At 44.1% G+C, this 18,471-nt stretch overlaps 2 protein-coding genes across 5 annotated transcripts in view; one reads left to right on the forward strand and one right to left on the reverse strand.

Annotated features, from left to right (window-relative positions):
* Window positions 1-2,029, forward strand: part of hdlbpb (high density lipoprotein binding protein b) — a 42,067-nt gene extending 40,038 nt beyond the window's left edge. For both annotated transcript variants that reach the window (XM_063187158.1, XM_063187159.1), the window contains exons 27-28: window positions 210-365; window positions 1,226-2,029. In XM_063187158.1, the coding sequence (XP_063043228.1) occupies window positions 210-365; window positions 1,226-1,318 (249 nt within the window). In that variant the 3' untranslated portion in view covers window positions 1,319-2,029. The remainder of the gene's footprint in view (window positions 1-209; window positions 366-1,225) is intronic.
* Window positions 2,030-4,998: 2,969 nt separating this feature from the next.
* Window positions 4,999-18,471, reverse strand: part of neurl4 (neuralized E3 ubiquitin protein ligase 4) — a 79,347-nt gene continuing 65,874 nt past the window's right edge. For all 3 annotated transcript variants that reach the window (XM_063187157.1, XM_063187156.1, XM_063187153.1), the window contains 9 exons: window positions 17,223-17,396; window positions 16,300-16,458; window positions 15,352-15,531; window positions 13,637-13,730; window positions 11,671-11,778; window positions 10,929-11,073; window positions 10,281-10,393; window positions 8,449-8,695; window positions 4,999-7,818 (listed from right to left, as the gene is read on the reverse strand). In XM_063187157.1, coding sequence (XP_063043227.1) covers window positions 7,614-7,818; window positions 8,449-8,695; window positions 10,281-10,393; window positions 10,929-11,073; window positions 11,671-11,778; window positions 13,637-13,730; window positions 15,352-15,531; window positions 16,300-16,458; window positions 17,223-17,396 — 1,425 coding nt within the window. In that variant the 3' untranslated portion in view covers window positions 4,999-7,613. The remainder of the gene's footprint in view (window positions 7,819-8,448; window positions 8,696-10,280; window positions 10,394-10,928; window positions 11,074-11,670; window positions 11,779-13,636; window positions 13,731-15,351; window positions 15,532-16,299; window positions 16,459-17,222; window positions 17,397-18,471) is intronic.

Genomic DNA, 18,471 nt, shown 5'->3' on the forward strand with positions numbered 1-18,471 from the left:
TTTTTTCCTCTCAGGCAATGTTTTAAATGGCTCTAGTTGTAAGGATGGAGGCTAACAGGCTAGAATGGACAACATGGAGAGGTCTGACAAATGAAAATGTTTTTTTTTATTTGGACCAAAAGTGTGGATGATGACGAGTTAGAATCTCTTGTTCCTACATCCAACTGAAATTTGGCCAGGTCTCTCATTCTTGCTCCTCTCTCTCTCAGATGCTGACGGTAACTGAGTCAGAGACCATGGCTGCTTACATGAAGCCCCCATCCCGGTCGACGGGTGGGGGGATGGGGGGCGGAGATGACGACAGCAAGGGGGCTGCTAAAGGCTTTGTGGTGCGAGACGCTCCCTGGAACGCACCGGGCAGCAAGGTAAGACCACCACACATTCAGTGCATATACATGCACTTAAGAGACATTTGAATTAAATGTATAAGCTTAGTCTGCAGTTGGAGTTTTAAAAGCCAAGTATACACAACTGGAGCGTGATTCATGCGGGATAAATATTACGTGGACCGCTGGTCATTCGCAATTACCCCAGCACCTATTTTTGTGGCACATTCGGACAGAATAAGAATGCTGGCATGTAAACACCTTAGTCAGGCTTTTGGCCAGCCACTCCCCTCTCTGGACCCACTCTCCCTTCTAGGAGTAACCAAAAGTTACCAGCTATGAAAGACAAAACATTTATAACATAGCACTTACTGCACGTTGCGGAGATATATCCAGTAATTTCTCTACCAGCTGTAATCTAGGTTACAGCGTTGCATGTGACAAATAAACTACTCTACTGTACCGGTAATTAATGGCAATAACTCGACTGTGCTCTGCATGTATACGTACGTACTGATTGTGAAAATTGACCTGGTTACCGTACCAGCAGGCGAAATGATGGTCTTATAAAACATTGTGCATGTGTATCCTCTGAGAATGCAACAGTTTTTGTGGTATTGAAAGAAAAAAAGTTACAAAATGGGAACCAGAAAGTGATCCAGATAGTTCGGTTACACTTAACTTGACACCGGCGTCATACACATGACATGGCAGTGTCATAATAGTGTCAAAACGGTGTCACTCCATGGCAACGGTCATGACCTGGACATAATGTTTATGCCACGTCCATGACTGTGTTACGACTATGACGCCGGCGTCAAGTAAAGTGTTAACGATAATTCTGTGTCCTGTGTCCTCACGTGTGTGTGTGTGTGTGTGTGTGTGTGTGGTCTCCGTAGGCTCCGGACATGAGCAGTGCTGAGGACTTCCCCACCTTCGGCAGCGGAGTGGCCCCCAAACAGACCTCCGCCTGGGGCCCCAAGAAGTTCTGAAACAGAGGCATAGCTGAAACACAAGCGCAAAATGGGAGAGACTACCAGGGAGAAGAAATGGACTCTTATTCCTCTAATGCCATTGTGCCCCATCCCTGTTTCTTTCTTTCTTTCTTTCTTTCTTACCTTTGATCATCCGTCCTTTTCAGCATTCCCTTGAGTACGGAGGACGTCCCTCAAAACAGTGGCCTCAGCCCAGTCCATAAGCTCTCCTTCTCTCCCTTTCTTTCGCTCTCTCTATCTCTCTATATTTGTCTTTCTCTGTTCGTCCTCTGCAGGCGTTTTCAGTCGCTTGTTCCGCAGTCTTGGGGGTGGGGTGGGGGGGATTTCTGATGCTGCTACTGCTGCACACAAACACACTGGACCATAAGAAACCTCCCAACATCATCCTGTCCCCGTGTTCCTGTACTGTACTCTCTTTTACTTCGAAATCCTTGGATACAGGCTCCAATTCAATCACTCTTAATGAAGGAAAAAAGTTTAAATGTGTATGGGGCAGGGAGGTCTTTTTAAAATGGCGTTTTTAATGTAAACAGATCCTCAGAGAGGATGGATTTTAAATTCCTTTTTTTATTTACAGACCAAAATGATAGGAAATGTAATGTGTGTTTGATCTTTGTTTTGTTTTTATTTTGTTTCATTATTTCCCCAAAAAAAGAAACTCTTCAAAAAGCATTTTTGAAAAAAGAAGCTCTTCAAAAAGCATTTTTGCAGCTTTCCTGAATCAGCATACTGAACCATTTTAAGCACACTTGCAACAGTTTTTAGGAGCCAGGAGGGTGGGTGACAAGTTGATATGTTGGTGACCTATTCCCTTCGATTTCTCAAGCCTGTAAAAGGGCTCTCATTGGACCTCAGCCTCTCCTGTAGCTTTCTTCGTCCCTTTTGCACTGACATTTTTTTACAAGTTCGGTTTGGGAGGGGGAAAATTGATACTGTATTTAGAAATGCAGGCCCCAAATACAACTTTCGCAAGCTTAACTAGAAGTAAAAGTACATTTTCATGTGTGGTTGCAATTTGTTTTATTTTATCTGTGGTCTGTTTCTCGTTTTATGTCTTTATTTATCTTATTTATTTCTTGGCTTATTTAATTTTTTTTACCACGTTTTAAAATGCTAGCTGGAATCTCGGTGGGGATTTCTAATTCTATGTTTTTGAAAGTAAAAGCTGTGATGATGTCTATAGAAAAAAAAGAGCAGTGACTTAAGATGGAGATGTACCGTAGTAAAGAATGACCCGGTTGTTAATATTTTCGCTCTACCTTTCTTAACTTGAAGGGTGTGTGTGTGCGTGTGCGTGTGCGTGTGTGGAACATGAAAGCGTTTTCTGTATGTTTGTAACATTGCGTGTGTGTGTGTGAGTCAATCTCTGCTGTTTGTATTGAGGGGGTAGAAATGGGGTAAAGCTTGAATTCTTTTGTTACATGATGTCTGTTTCCTCCTCAATCTGTTATGTCACCTCGTTTTGTTTTGTTTTTAAAATAATTACCATGCTTTAACTTGGAAACCAGCTATATAAATGAACCGTTCACCATCACGTCTTATATGCTAGATCGTGAATGGTCACATTGAATCGCAAGCAGAGCAGCATACAACCACAGTTCTCCATCAGGTCCTGCTGGTGGAGGAGGTTGGAGAGGGAATACTGCGCTACTGAGTTTGTAGCTAGAGCAGTGGCTTTAGCAGTTCCTTCACTGTATTGAAGATTTTGAAATGGCAAACCCACACACACACACATAAACTGATCCCTGGGTGATGTTAACCCACTACATGGTGCCTGTTGTTTCCTTGGAAATAGGGTAACGTTTGAAGGATGGATCTTTGTTTCGTTTTTCTTTTGAGAGTGAGATTCTCCGAAATGAAAATGTCAGAATATGCAATGCAAGAAAGAATGGATTGGTTTCATAGTCTTCTCAATTGTACGAAGTGGGTGGTGGGGGTTTGTGTAATGTAATATGTATAGGTTTGATAAACTATTGCCCCTTTTTAAGGAGAGGAACAGTCTTTTTATTCTTTTTGCACTAAATTCTATGTGGTTTCATTTTATTTTTTTGTTAGTACCTAGACTACTCCCTCTTGACTTTGGGGGCAAAACAGACTCTTGTATCCATTCCCATCCCCTCCTCCTCCCCCTTGGGCTCATGACCTTATGGTGCTGAGGGATATTCCATGCAAGTAGTTTAATGACTAGAACTCGATGGAACTAGAACGGAGTACTAATGGTAAAACCTTGTAAAACAACTCCTGTGGCTTCCTTCTCCTTGCGGAAACAAGCCAAGCGCCCTTCTTTTAGAAGGTTTACCACTTATTCTTACACAGATTAGTCACTAAATCGCTTTCATCAATATCCCCCAGTTGTGAGCATGTGTACCGTATGTGTAGTATAAATGTGAAAAGGGCAACAGTGGGAGGTGGTGGAGTTAAAAAAATGAAACTATTGGTTTTAAACAGGTGAAGCAAACACTATTGGCCTTAAAGAATTCATTGTTGTTATTTTTGGATAAATAAATAAACAACAAAAAAAACAAGGTATGACTGAGTAAATATGCAACACTGCAATAACATGTCAGTGAATGGACTTTTTTCCTACTCCAAATAAAACCATTGAAAATGGATCTCCTGTGCTTGTGGATCATTAGCGGTTGGTGCAATACTGCAACAGACACACACACACACACAGGAAGTGGGATTACAGCACCTGGCTGAGAGCTTCATTCCCACACACACACACAGTTTTGCCCACTTGGATTTAAGTGGAGATAACACGAGGGACCACACCGAACACAACACTTTGAAATGATTTGGAAATGATCATCGTTTTAACATTACAATCCATGAGGCGTACCTTTAATCTCTGCATGAAGCCAAGTGGGCGTACACGTGCACACCATTTCTACTGTAAGTGACACTGGAGTGACCCCCTTGTTCTTTGCCCAGCGAACATCGGACCTTTTCTTCATAGAACTGTCGTTTCTGCCATTAAGTATACATTACTACCATACGTACTTATTATACCATGAGCAATACAAACGTGTTTTCAAGAGGTGTTTTACTTACCAGCATATATAGATATGGAATGATTGTATTACATTTTGTTCAGTACAAAATGTCATGTTGAGGCATTTCATATAATGTGCATACAGTCTCTTTTATTTGGACTTTTTTGTGTTTTGATTTTTTTAACAAAATCAGGAAGATATGATTTGTAGTGTGTAACAGCCTGCACTGTACAAACAAACAAACAAACAAAAACAAAAAAACTGGAACAAACAAAAACATACACATGAATACAAATTACAACAAAGAATACAAATTAATTACTGAAAAAAGCAGCAACTGGGTCCAAAACAAAACCCTGTTTTCACATTATGATTTTTACATTGCAAGCAGGAAGTCTGTCCTCACCATCGCATTGTCATGTAAAACTGACGTGCCCCCACGTTAGTAAGTGGATCAAAACTTGGTCAGCTCAAAACAATTCATTTGTGCTGGTTAAAAAATAAGTCTTTTAAATATCAAATTGGCAACAAAAAAAAACATTTGCTATGGGGCACTGAAAACGAAGGGGCACTGAAAAGGATCTTTGCCACATTTTGAGATACAATCAATTTAGTTTCTTTTTTTTCACAAAAGGGAGTGTAATTACTCCTAAAATGTATGTTAGCTGTTTTTCAATGCAAAACGAAAAAAATAATTTATTCAAAAAAAGAAAAGAAAAAACACTCACATTCACATAAGAGCGCTACGTCCTTCAGACGAAGGGCTACATTTCCCAAGATCCTTTGCACAGCACCAGAGAGGCACACTTGATGGCACTGTCTGACCTGCGGTAACCTGCATCCCTCTCAAACAGTGCTCAACATCCATGGGTCTTTGAGGAAGACTTTCAAAAGAAAAAGAGCTACGTGAAGACGAAACACAGAATAGGTTGGACAAGAGAGTGCAGTCAAGATGGGAGATGAGATGAATGAGCTGAAATGAAATCACGGCCAAAACAGCAACACTGTAAAGTGTTTTTTTAAAAGTTAATTTAACTAGCAATGTAATTCCTGTTCACGCTGAAGGGAGCAGTATAACAGTCTAGACAGCTCGCTGGTAAACCTATGTTTGGTTATTATTTGTCATGCCCCTTCCTTGAGTAAAAATGTGCTCTTGTGCCAAGATGCTGCTCTAAGAGCAATAACTGCAGGCCTTATTAAATTACGAAATGCAAATTTAGCTGATTAAGGAACAGCAAGGGGGGCTGCGTAGTAAAACTGGACAGCTAAAGGCGTTGGGTGCAAGTCAAATCACTTCCTAAGGTCCTTTCCTGTGGCCTCCTGCCTTGTGACTCCAGGCTCCTCCTCATTGATGATCAAAGGTTATTCAATATCTTGCAAAAACACAATATATGCATTCATATGCAATCAACGTGTTGAATGGAGGAAAGCCCTCAAAACATCTTTCTGGACCCCGTTTCTTGGCAGCGTTGTTGCTAACCAGTTAGCAACTTACTAAGTTGCTAATGGGAAATTGCACTGCAACTGAGTAAGTTGCTAACTTAGTAAGCAACAATGTTGTCAAGAAACGTACCCCTGCGCTAGTTAACAGCGAGGGATCTTTATTGTTTCCTCCACAGAGGACGGGACAACACCGAGACAAGAGGATGGGAGGACCAGGAAAGGATGGGAGAAGGTCGTTTGACTTGCACCCATGGCGAGAAGGAGAAGACTGTAAAAAGAGGGGTGGCAAATTAAAAACATTTTCAGCTTCGGGGGGGAAGAGGGTCTTGACTGACTCAAAATGGCTGCCATTTGGGAGGACCGAGACAAGACACAAGCTTGCACGTGGATGGCACTGAAACAAAGACAACAAAACCGATTAAAAAAAAGAAAAACATACAAAAAAATAAACAAACAAATGAACACAAAAGACAAGACTGTGGTGAGACAGCACAAGGAGGAAACTGAACAAGGATGAGCAAAGTTGTGTGTTCAGCTGCTCGAATTCTGCTGCCGAGAGTATGTCATAACGCCTGTAAACATGGGTTTAATTGTTTAGTTTTCTCCTCTTTTTTTCAACGCTTTCCATACTCCCCTCCTCCTAAAAACAGGCTGCTGAAGTTGTCGTCTTCCTGATCTCAGTTTGATATTCAAGTCGATTTTTTTTGTTATTTTCAGTTTTTTTCTGTCTTTGTGTCAGTTTGTTGTTGTTATTGTTGTTGTTGTGATGATGTATTCATTTGTTGGCTAAATTGTTACTTGGTTGGTTTTGTTGAAGGTTTTTTTTTCTTCTTCAAGTCGATTTTTCCTCCCAGTGAAAAGTTGTATTTTCGCTTTTCCTTGAAAAAAAAATTTCCCGGATTAGCCTGAGCTGAGGAGCTGAACAGTAGAGTCCGCAGGATTCCAGGCCAACCTCCGACATCAGGAAGGCGGAAGTTTGGGTAGGTGTGGTTGGGGGGGGGGGTTCGGTACCCCACTCTCACCCCCCCTTAATAGAAGAGAGAGAGAGCAGGGTCTTCCAGCTTATATCCAAAACAGGGTCAACAAATAAGGGCTTTGGAGGGAGGGAGGGATAGGACAGGACTACAGTAAATCCCACATTAGGACAACCGTGGTGGGGGAAGGAATACATTAAAACCTGCGCAAAAGCAGAACGAAAGGTTTCAGTTACTGATTTAGGGCCCGTGCACCGGTGGTGCGGTGACCCTATTGTGTTGATTTTGTTCTTGTTGTGAGCTCGTTTTGTTGGGTTTTAAAGTCCTCCCCCTCCCCTCCAGTCTTCAATCAACATAAAGTGCAGGCTGCATCTCTGATCTCTCTGAACTCCGATCTCACCAGAGAGCGAGAGAGAGACATCGAGAGAGCCGGGACTCAGGAGTCTGGCCACCGAGACTCGGGAGTGTGGCTGCTTTGTAAAAAATAACACACGATGGGGGCAGGTCCGGGAGGGGAGAGGAGAGGAGAGGAGAGGGGCTGGACGGGTGGTGGCTTGCTTAGGTAGCTGGGCGCGGGGGTGTGGAGGGAGGAAGAGGGAGATACTATTTTGGTTGAACAGGAAAAGGAGGCACAAAACTGGCACACCTCCGCCCCTCCATCACTTCACACCATCTTCTCGTCGTCTTCTTTGTTCGGGCGTTCTTTAAATTACGACAATCCTTCCGTCATCCCTGCTCATCCACGCATCCATCCATCCATCCATCCATCCATCCATCCCCAGCACCAACCAACCCCTCTCTCTCGCTCTCTTCTCCGCAGAACCTTCCCCCCCTCGCCCTCCTCCACGGTGAGGTGCTTTCCCTCAGGTCCTCTTTGCGTTACTCCACCCGTATGAGCAGGCCGTAGAGCAAGGTGCCGCCGCGTTCCTTGGTGACCCACTCGATCTCGGCGTTGCTGAAGCGCGGGTCCAGCGGCTCGCTGAGGCCCAGCGTCTGTGGGCCGGCCTTGTAGGAGCCGGGCCGCACGCACACCTGCAACGCCACCTGGGCCTGGTGGCAGCGGTGCGACCGCGTGTCCCGGAATCTGGCGGGAGAGGAAGAGAGGACAGAGAAACAAGACTGTCATCTTAAACTCCAACTACTTTTTCCTTTGAATATTACAGAATTCTTGTAGGCAATGTTGTACCTGAACTAGTTCAATGGACTATAGTTCATGAACTAGTTCATCATTTGGGACGTGAACTGAGCACACTATTTACTGCCTGATGAACGAACCATGAAGGAGTTTATTTTGGTACTTAATTGGTACCTTTGGCAAAGAGGCCCAATGATAGAAGATGACATCTAACATATATTTTCACTGTGCTGATTAAAAAAAATGCTGTCTGTGGTGTTATATAGGCTTTGCCAATGATATAGAACAGTGCTAAGAACAACCTCTTTCAAAAATAAACTATGAACTAGATCATTTTTGAATTTATGAACGAACTATTAACTATAAACAATTATGAACTATGGAAGAACTAGTAATTTTTGAAAAGCGTGAACTTTGAACTACTTTTATCTGGAATGAAATGTAAACTGAGTGAAATAATCTAGGCACAGGAATGACATGACATGATGTGACACAGAACCAACCAAGGAAAGTTCATTCAGTTAAGGCAGAGAGAGCATCCCTTGCTCACAGCTCCCTCTGCCTCTCCTTCACACTTACTGCACTTTAGGGGCGAAGACCTCCAGTCCGGAGTAGCGCATGGTGGGCGAGAGCTGCACCCGGGGCGCGTCCCTGTCCCTCTCCCGCTCCCGCTCATTCTCCCTCTCCCTCTCTCGGTCTCTGTCTCTGTCCCGCTCTCGCTCCCTCTCTCGTTCCCTCTCGGGGGCGCTGTTCTCCTCTGGCTCGCCGTAGCTGCTCTGGCTCTCCGTCTTCACCGGAGACACCGTGAAGATGGACGACGACTCAGCTGTGGAAGAGGAAGGGACGCATGATCAGACGGTCAGCTCAAACACCTCTTTGCCTTTGTAGGACAGTATTGTCCCAGCTAAGTGCAGTTACTAAATATTTTGTCAAAATATAGTTTACACGGCAAATTGTCTTCATAACTTCAAAAGGTGTTTTACGGCTCTCCTTGCTGTGTCCCCAGAGACTGAGGTTCCAGATTCAGAGTATTACAATTCTGCCACACATGTATTCCATCTGATTCAGGCAGATGATCCAATAAGTGAAATATGATATAAATATGATGATACAGGATCTGACTAGTGTTAAAAGAACAGGAAAGTGTATGACTTTTTCTCAACCCAATTTGTATTCATAAGTCTTTGTATAATCTTCTGTATGCCATTGACTGTCTTTGTAATTCAAGCGTCAACCTCTAAAAATACAGCTCCAAGTGACCCCGGCAGGGCAGCGTGGCTATAAAATGCAAATGACTCACAGTGAAAAGATGCCATCATGACCTGATGATGCCATTACATCAGAGATGAGTGCAGGAACAGCTCCATACCCCTAAACATGCCTAACGCTATAAACAGGGTTTGAAGAGAGGGCTTTTCAGCTCCCCATAACCACTATTCAATTACATTTTCCATCCTCATGTTGCGTCAGTCCATTGAGAGAGAGGGAGGGAAAGAGAGAGAGGGGGGGGAGGGGGAGAGGGAGAGATAAGCTCTTGAAGAGAGAGAGAGAGAGAGAGAGAGAGAGAGAGAGAGAGAGAGAGAGAGAGAGAGAGAGAGAGAGAGAGAGAGAGAGAGAGAGAGAGAGAGAGAGAAGCTCTGTGAGAGAGGGCCAATCAATGCAGGAGGGAGGACAGCTAGCTAATGAAGGGCCACATGGGGAAAGTGCATGAGCCAACCAACAGGCCAACAGGCCGAGAGATCAATGGATGGAAACACATGAGAAGCGACTGGACAGAGAGATGGATTTGTGGCAAAGAAAGTCAACATGTGAGTGGGTGGAGGGCGGAATTGATGATGATGATGATGATGATGATGATGATGATGATGATGAGAATGATGGAAGATGGATGGATGGAAATATAGGATGAGCTACTAAATATGCATCAGTCGAAAAAATGTAATTATATAGTATGTACTGTGTATTTCCAATGGAGGGTTGAGTTTGTAGATACATCTGTGGATGGATGGTTGGATGGATGGATGGATGGATGGATGGATGGATGGATGGATGGATGGATGGATGGATGGATGGATGGATGGATGGATGGATGGATGGATGGATGGATGGATGGATGGATGGATGGATGGATGGATGGATGGATGGGTGGGTGGGTGGATGGATGGATGGATGGATGGGTGGGTGGGTGGATGAATTGATGGGCGAGTGGGTGAGTGGGTGGGTGTATATCTAGAAAGATGAGATTGGTGGAATAAACAGCTAGTAAATAGAAGGAAATTAGTATTTCTATTTTCCAATTGGGTGGATAGATGGGTATAACAGTTAGTTGGAGCAAGCCTGAAAAAGGGAAAAGTGAAGGTCAAATAACTAAAAAAGATGTGTAAACATCAAATAAGGCTTCTGTGTCAGACCTGGGAGGAGCTGGCTGAGGTCCAGCGTGCGTCGGAGGGCTCCTACGCTGGTGCCGTGGTAGGCGATGTGCCATTTCTTAAAGGCATTGGACACCTCACAGTGCGGCTTGATCCTGGACAGAAGGACACCAGGAGAATTATCAGACCACGAGTTGGAGAACATTTGAAAGAATATAAAATGAGCTATAAAAATAAATGTGATTTGACTTGACCATGTGGCTCAAACTGGACAAAGGACATGAGGATATTAGACCATAAGCTTGAAATGTAGTTGAGAAGCAATTGACACAGTGGCAATATGATGATTTATCAATCAATATGGAAACTAAGCTGACATTTTAAACATGAAAGACAATAGACTCACAATACTCAGACGATCTACTCATCTATACGACAATTAAAACTTATAGCTGAACTGCACTTTATAACAAACATCCACAGGCTTTCTGACCATAAATTACAATGTCCGTGACCGTCCATAATAGGAAATACACAACATAGTGTTTTTTTGCCGTTTTTTTATTGCCAGTCTTTCAAATAACCATTTTCAGCCAAGTGAAAGAAAAAAGTCAGAGGAAAAGAGATCAAAGTGAGAGTGAGGTGGAAAATAAGACTGGTGAGAGGTTTCACGTTAGAGGTTAAACTGACCGTAGGGCGAATCGGCACCAGCCAAAGGGGAGGGCGTAGTCCCGGGGGGGCTCCCCGCGCTTGTAGTAGGCCTCGTCGCCACGCAGCTTGTGGCAGGACTCACAGTAACACAGGTTATACTTGGCATCCTCGTTAAAGTAGCCATCTTTAGGAGGGAGAGAACAACAACACAGACAATGGCATGAGCTATACTGGGGTCCATTGAGGTGGCTATCTTTAGATAATGGAACAACCACAGAAGTGGAAAAAATAGATGCAAATTTAAAGATCCAGAGGTTTAAAATATGTACGTTTTTCACATAAACTTTGGCTGGTCATCGGCTGACTAAGATTAGCAAAGTATTATTTTAATAAATGAATGTGCAGGATAGGCCAGGTCATGATGACTTGACAACAGACATTCTAAGTCCTCAAAGCTGAGGGAGGGAGGAAGAGACGCCGAAGAAGAGAGAAATGGAGGGGGAGAAGAAGAAGGGAAAAGAGAGGGAAACGGAAAGAGCGTTGGGAAGAGAAGGAAACGGAAAGAGCGTTGGGAAGAGAGGCAGGGAGCGAGAGAGGGAGAGAGAAGAGGTGAGAAAGAAAGAAAGAAAGAAAGAAAGAAAGAAAGAAAGAAAGACAGAAAGAAAACAGAAAGCGAGAAAGAGAGAAACAGAAAGAAAGAAAGAAAGAGAAAGAAAGGAAGGGGGTAGGGAGAGGGAGGTGGAGGAGTATAAACGAGTACGCCCTCTCGTGTCCTCCTCACCAGGCAGGGTGAGCAGGTCTTTGAAGCGGGAGCAGAGGGCCTGGTATTCACACGTCTTGTTGGGGTTCACCTCAGGAGGGGGCGTCCAGCACACACTCTCTTTGATCCCTGGACAGGTGAACAGACACAAGGAGACGAGAGGAGAGATGTCAACATGTCAACCACACACTCTTTGATCCCTGGACAGGTGAACAGACACAAGGAGACGAGAGGAGAGATGTCAAAGAAGTCAACCAAGAAGATGGCTCAGAGGTAGGGCAAGCAATCATCCAAGCAGCATCACTCAGCAGGCTCTGCAACACACCATAGCTGCGATGTATTTGTCGGTCACTCTCACGCTGACACATGCACAGAAACAAAGACACGCACACATGCACGCACGCACGCACGCACGCACGCACGCACACACACAGCTGGTGTATGGTTAAAGGTGAGGCTGTGACAGAGGAGGGTTAAAGGAGCTCCATTCTCTTGTGCACTGAGCCTCATAAATCAACACATCTTTCTGTCACTGTGAATCAATCTCATACCAGTCTCAGGTCATTCATTCACCAGTCACTGACTGACGCGCACGCACGCACGCACGCACGCACGCACAAGTCACTGACACTATAACATAACATAAGGGAAGAAACAAAATATGTTGAGTAAGGGATATCGTTCGGCGAGAAGGTCCCTTCCGTGGAGTAGCGCACGACAGAGAGATGTAGGACCCCAACATGAAGCGGACTGCAAATTTTGAGCAGTTCGGCTGTTTTCCAAGTGTCAAAATCAGCTGACGTCGCTAGGTCGCAGATATTCTGTCCGTTGCCATGGACAGCGGTCTGATATAGACCAACACGTCTGTTATTCAGCAGTAATTGGGGAGCCCCGTTCAAGTGAACGGCACATTCTACACAATGACATCAAGCCAAGTAACATACAGTATGTTAATATAAACAACAATATGTTTCTGAAAGATTACAGCGGATTCGAAAATTCAAAACTACATCCACAGAGTTTACTATGAATACAAACCTCAAAAATTAAAAGCAGGGATATATTTATCTGCGCACGCGCACGCGCGCGCACGCACGCACACGCACACGCACACGCACACGCACACACACAGCTGGTGTATGGTTAAAGGTGAGGCTGTGACAGAGGAGGGTTAAAGGAGCTACATTCTCTTGTGCACTGAGCCTCATAAATCAACACATCTTTCTGTCACTGTGAATCAATCTCATACCAGTCTCAAGTCATTCATTCACGATTCACTGACACACAGACTGACACAAGCCGACACACACGCGCACACATACACACACAAGTCACTGACACTAAAACATAACAAAAGATACGGGAAGAAACAAATATGTTAAGTAAAGGATAACGTTGGGCGAGAAGATGAGAGTTGCAGGACCCCAACCCGAAGTGGGCTGCAAATTTTGCACAGTTCAGCAGATTTCCAAGTGTCAAAATCAGCTGACGTTGCTAGGTAGCAGACATTCTGTCCATCACCATGGACAGCGGTCTGATATAGACCAACACGTGTGTTATTCAGCAGTAATTGGGGAGCCCCGTTCAAGCGAACGGCACATTCTACACAATGACATCAAGCCAAGTAACATACAGTATGTTAACATAAACAACAATATGTTTCTGAAAGATTACAGTGAATTCAAAAATTCAAAACTACATCCACAGAGTTTACTGTAAATACAAACCTCAAAAATTAAAAGGGCAACAATTTATTTTTTTGAGGTTCCTTTTTTGTGTCTCCATCTATAAATAAGTCGTATTATGTACAAAGGGGTACATGCCCAACCCTTAGGTAGAGTGCAAGTCCTTAAGGTTACGTGCTGTTACACCCTTAGTAAACCTATTTAGTGGAACAGGAACCGTGAAATAAAGTATAACCAATAAAACACACAATGTAAAAACAACCATAACACTTAGGAGTTGAATCTCCAAAAGTTTCACTCACCATCAACCATGTCCGCTTTCTCCATGTCTCCCTGGCAACGTGTCTCCCCGCCTTCCGCCCCCACCTCAGGCACGTTATTCGTCACTATGGTTACCTGTCATGACAGCCAGAGAACATAGAACCATATCACTCATGGGTCTTTCTCCGTGTGGCAGACTTGAAATCAAGTAGCAGTGCCAGTCATGGTGCCAACCAACACAGGCACCATCAAATGAGCTTAGCGCCACTAAATCCAGGTCAGACTTGGGTATTTCCGGCAAAAGGGGTGGTTAGAAAAAGCGATGAGATTAAACGTTTGATACAATAGTGCGAAGGGTCCTGTTCAAAGCAAAGAGGGCCTGCTAAAGTTGAGCGCTGAATAGTTTAGCAGCTAATCTTCTGTTTGGCATAACTGGGCCCAGGGGAGGTAGCATGGAGGGGCTATTTGTTTTCGTTGTGACAACTTCATTCAGTGCAAAGGTTCCATGAAATGGATCCAAAACAGGCTTTCATGGTCTACTACACACACATACCACGCACACACACCCATTATTAAGTTATACGCAAAGAGGCTTTTCATTGTTATTTTAACAATCTTGAAGCTTGCCACTCAGGCATTTGTTTACCAGGGAGATTAGCAATGTGTTAAAGTTCTCAAGTTGCACATCACTGCTTAGTCTTACTGTATTCAAACCCATTGACTGCTCTTTATTGGAACTGCTAGGGTAAATAAACATCAACAAACCAAATAAAACATGGCAACATTACACTAAGCAGATACTTTTATCTAAAGAGCCTTACACATATTCACAATTGTATTGGTTACAGTCCCTGGAGCAATGTGTGTGTGGTTAGGTGCCTTGCTCAAGGGCACTTCAGCCATGGACGGAAGTGTAGGGAGAGGCAAGGGCGGGAATCGAATCTGCAACCCTCTGATCTTAAGTCCACCTCCCTAACCATTAGGCCACACAGCCGCCCATCACAGTTGTGCCCACACTCTCTCTTAATTAAAAGGTGCCCTGCATGAAAAGAACTGAAACCTAAAGTAAAATGTCATCCACATAAAACACTACCCAGGCTCCGCCCTCGCAGTGACGCAACACCATCGGCTCAGCTTCACACGCTCAGGCAAACTGTCTGTTCACCTACATTCGGGTTTCCTCCACAGCGGGAACTCCACCCACTTTGTCGGGAACTAATCAACTTTGAGCATTTCCAACCGTCCTGGTAGAGGCGTATTCAAGGCAGTGACGTTGTTTAAGCAGAGACGTTCTATTGGGAGTAAGAAATGTTTGGCTTAAACTTTGGCTCGGCCTGTTCTGCCCTCGACCAGTAGCAAACCAAGGCAGGTGGGTCTACCATGCCGTTTAAGAATGTTAGTTGTTATGCTCTTGGTCAGACCAAGTCTCGAAGAGATTTGAACGTCATGATTATCAGGCTAATAAAACACAGCGAGGGGCTGTGGTCCTGACCTGCTTGCACTGTCCATAGAGGCCGATGGGAGAATCAATCATGAATTTGTTAGACATTTGCAAGGAAGCTATGATAGTGCGAAGGAACAATACTGCAAGAGCAGAGAAATTTTGCAAAACTTTGATTTCCAAGGGGTGTTAGATGCACCCTACTCTATATTGGACCTTGAACCAATAATGTACAATCAAACAAACAATGATCTTGAAACACGACAACATCATCCACATATTAAAACACAGTGAGCGGCTGTGGTCCTGACTGACCTGCTCGCACTGTCCGTAGAGGTCGATGAGGGGGTAGCAGGGGGAGGGCAGGTCCTGCACGGCCACCCCCTGGTCCATGCCGTTGACGTAGAGGTGCAGGCAGCTACTGGAGTCCACCAGCAGCCCCAGCACCGTGCCCTCGGGACACGTGTCCAGGTTGGGCCCGTAGTTCTCACAGATCTGAGGAGAGGAGAAGAGGGAGATGGAATAGAATAGATAGAAATTGATTATGTTAGTGTTTCTCAACGAAAGCGGTACAGCCGGGGGGGGGCGTTGGGGAGTCCTAAGGGGGGCGTTGAGAAGGATGCAGTTGAGACGGGGTGGTGCTTAGTTGTCATTGGGGGCGTTAGTCCATTTATATTTTTTAATAGTAAGGGGGGCCTTGGCAGACTTATGATGAAGTCATGGGGGCATTGGGAGGCTTAGGATGAGCTCCAGGGGGCATTTGCTCAAAAAAAGGTTGAGAACCAATGGTTTATTTGATGGGGAACATGTGAAATATAATATACCTTGGCTACTTTTCACATGAAGAGCCTAACACACTGTAGTGCTCACAGATCTGAGGATACGTGTGTGCGTGCACATGAGTGTGTTTGTGTGTGTGCGTGTGTCATTGTGTACATTCCAATTTGCACACTCCCATCCTCCACTTGCGCTTGTGGCCTCGCCCCGTCTCCTGGCCCTGTCTCCATGGAGAAAACAATTAAGTTTCCCAGCTGTCAGCCTAGCCACAACAACTTTTGAGTTTTTCATTCACCATCCCAATTGCAAATGAGAAAAAGACATTAGAATTGGGCTTTTGCAAGATATTGAATTCATTTTCAGTTGTCAATGACCTCATAATGAGGTCACAAGCAGGCAAGTGAGCAAGGGTGGACGGGGGTGTGCATATTGGAATGCACCCTTTGTGTGTGTGTGTGTGTGTGTGTGTTCACATGTGTCCGCTACCTTGAGTGAGTTGTGGAAGACGGAGTCCCTCTGCAGCAGCCAGACGGAGCGCTTGAGGCAGCAGGCGGTGGAGGGGAAGTTGAGGCGGTCGGGGGAGCAGCCAATCACGCCCAGCGACAGAGACGACGTCCACGACGGGTTCAGACGATCGATCTGGAACTGGGGACAGTATAGAGATACACTCGATAAATTCAGGGCAAGAAGGCAAGAAACACATACACATAGATACACAACAACAGACACACAATGTAAAATGTAAATGTGGCGGAATTACTTTTACCCATGTGTGACATAAGAATAAAATACATTTCTACGACCTGAGCACTCGACAGAAATGACTGCACCAATAAGATGATCTACCTGACAACCTACATAACCTACATATTTATTAACCACAGGTTTATTGCATTTCAATAAAAGCCTCTCTAGTTCGCTCACACCCATACATTACACAAGACAACACATTCATAAACAACACTGTCCAATCACAGCAGAGCTGTATAATGTAGACATCTGGGACACTTTCAAAAACATCTGCCTTTGTGTTAAATGTACACATAAAGAAGCATAAAGAAGCACTAGTAAAGATCGTATAGCAAACAGAAATGAAGCATTCTAGGCTTTGCCAAAGCAACAAAGTGGAATCTATTCAGCTGTCCTAAGAAGCTGTAACCTCCAAAAATAGGAATGAATGTTTTATGAATCATCTCTACCCATCAACCATCTCTGGCATTTGCAAGCACACACACGCACCTGGAAGAGTTGTTGTCGTGGTAGAGACGGTGCGGTGACCAACAGGCCCTGGTTGTAGCTGGAGACGTGAGCTGGACATGACAGTAGCTACGCTATCTACTTCCATGTCTAAACGTCTACCTGCATGCGTTATAATACATATCTATGCATGTATGTGTATGTGCACTGACCTGGAAGAGTTGTTGGCGTGGTAAAGGCTGTGCGGTGACCAGCAGGCCCTGGTTGTAGCTGGAGACGCGGGCGGCCGTCAGGTTCTGGTTGGACAGCTGGATGTTCTTGCCGTGGTTCTCCAGGAACGCCATGGCCGTGGGCGCCGCCACCTGAGCGGGCACCTCAGCCTCGCACTGCAAACACAAACACACACACACACATTAGTTTTCTTCTGTTTCAGTCAAGATTTTCCTTTTACCTAACATGTTTTGACAGTGCCATTTCCGTCTTCCTCAAAGGGGGACAGGCTTTGGCGATCACAAAGACGTATAATGAACGGACGCAATACATTTAGCAAGCACACACAGGCACGCATCCAAACACACACGTGCATACAGGGTGGGTCACTTATTACATGGAGCTCATGCTGTCACACAGAGATAACATATACGATGTCGATTTCCATGCTTATGTAACATGTATACTTTGGTCAATAAAACTGACTCTGATGAACAGTCCTGTAACGTGCCTCACATGGTGCTACATAGTAAATAAGTGAACATCTCAAATTCAACAGCAAAGTGAAGAAGGGTTACACAATTTCTCACACTAAATCCAAGAACATTTCCCAGAAAAAAAACACGGGCATTCCCATTTCTGTAGTCAATATGATTCAAGTAAGCTCTTGTACTTGTTTCAAAATGGCAAACAAAGTCGGCTTGTATTTCTATTCCCACAGTTCAAGGAATATTTGAAGAGTTCAGATGCAAAACCCCCTAAGTGCCATTTCAGAAAATAATCTTAATTCATTTTTATTAACTACAAAGCTATCAAAATTGCATTTTTTAAATTTTATTTATGTAATATAACTATTTATATGTATTATCAAGTACATGAATGTAAACCAAACCAACAACAGGGTTCTCTAAAAATATAGAAGTGCAGGTGTTTAGAAATGGAGTTAGGGGGTTTTGCATCTGAACTCTTGATTTACTAACTGTATGTTTATTTAGAGTGAGGAGTCCGCAAACCAAAAATCCTTTTTTCTTTGTTTTTTCTATTCCATGCCAGGATAGGATAACGTTTCAACTGTTATCTATCCTGCCATGGGATAAAAAGACTCCTCACACTTAAATTAGTCAGCCTTCGTCCTGCACCATCTTCACCTTCTACACTATATTTACTGTACGGTCCAGCTGACCAGATTTTAGCCCCAACCTCATTCAAACCCCATCTGAAGAGATGATAACTTGATTTGATGTAGATTAG

Source organism: Engraulis encrasicolus, chromosome 21, assembly GCF_034702125.1.
Source record: "Engraulis encrasicolus isolate BLACKSEA-1 chromosome 21, IST_EnEncr_1.0, whole genome shotgun sequence".
NCBI lineage: Eukaryota > Metazoa > Chordata > Actinopteri > Clupeiformes > Engraulidae > Engraulis > Engraulis encrasicolus.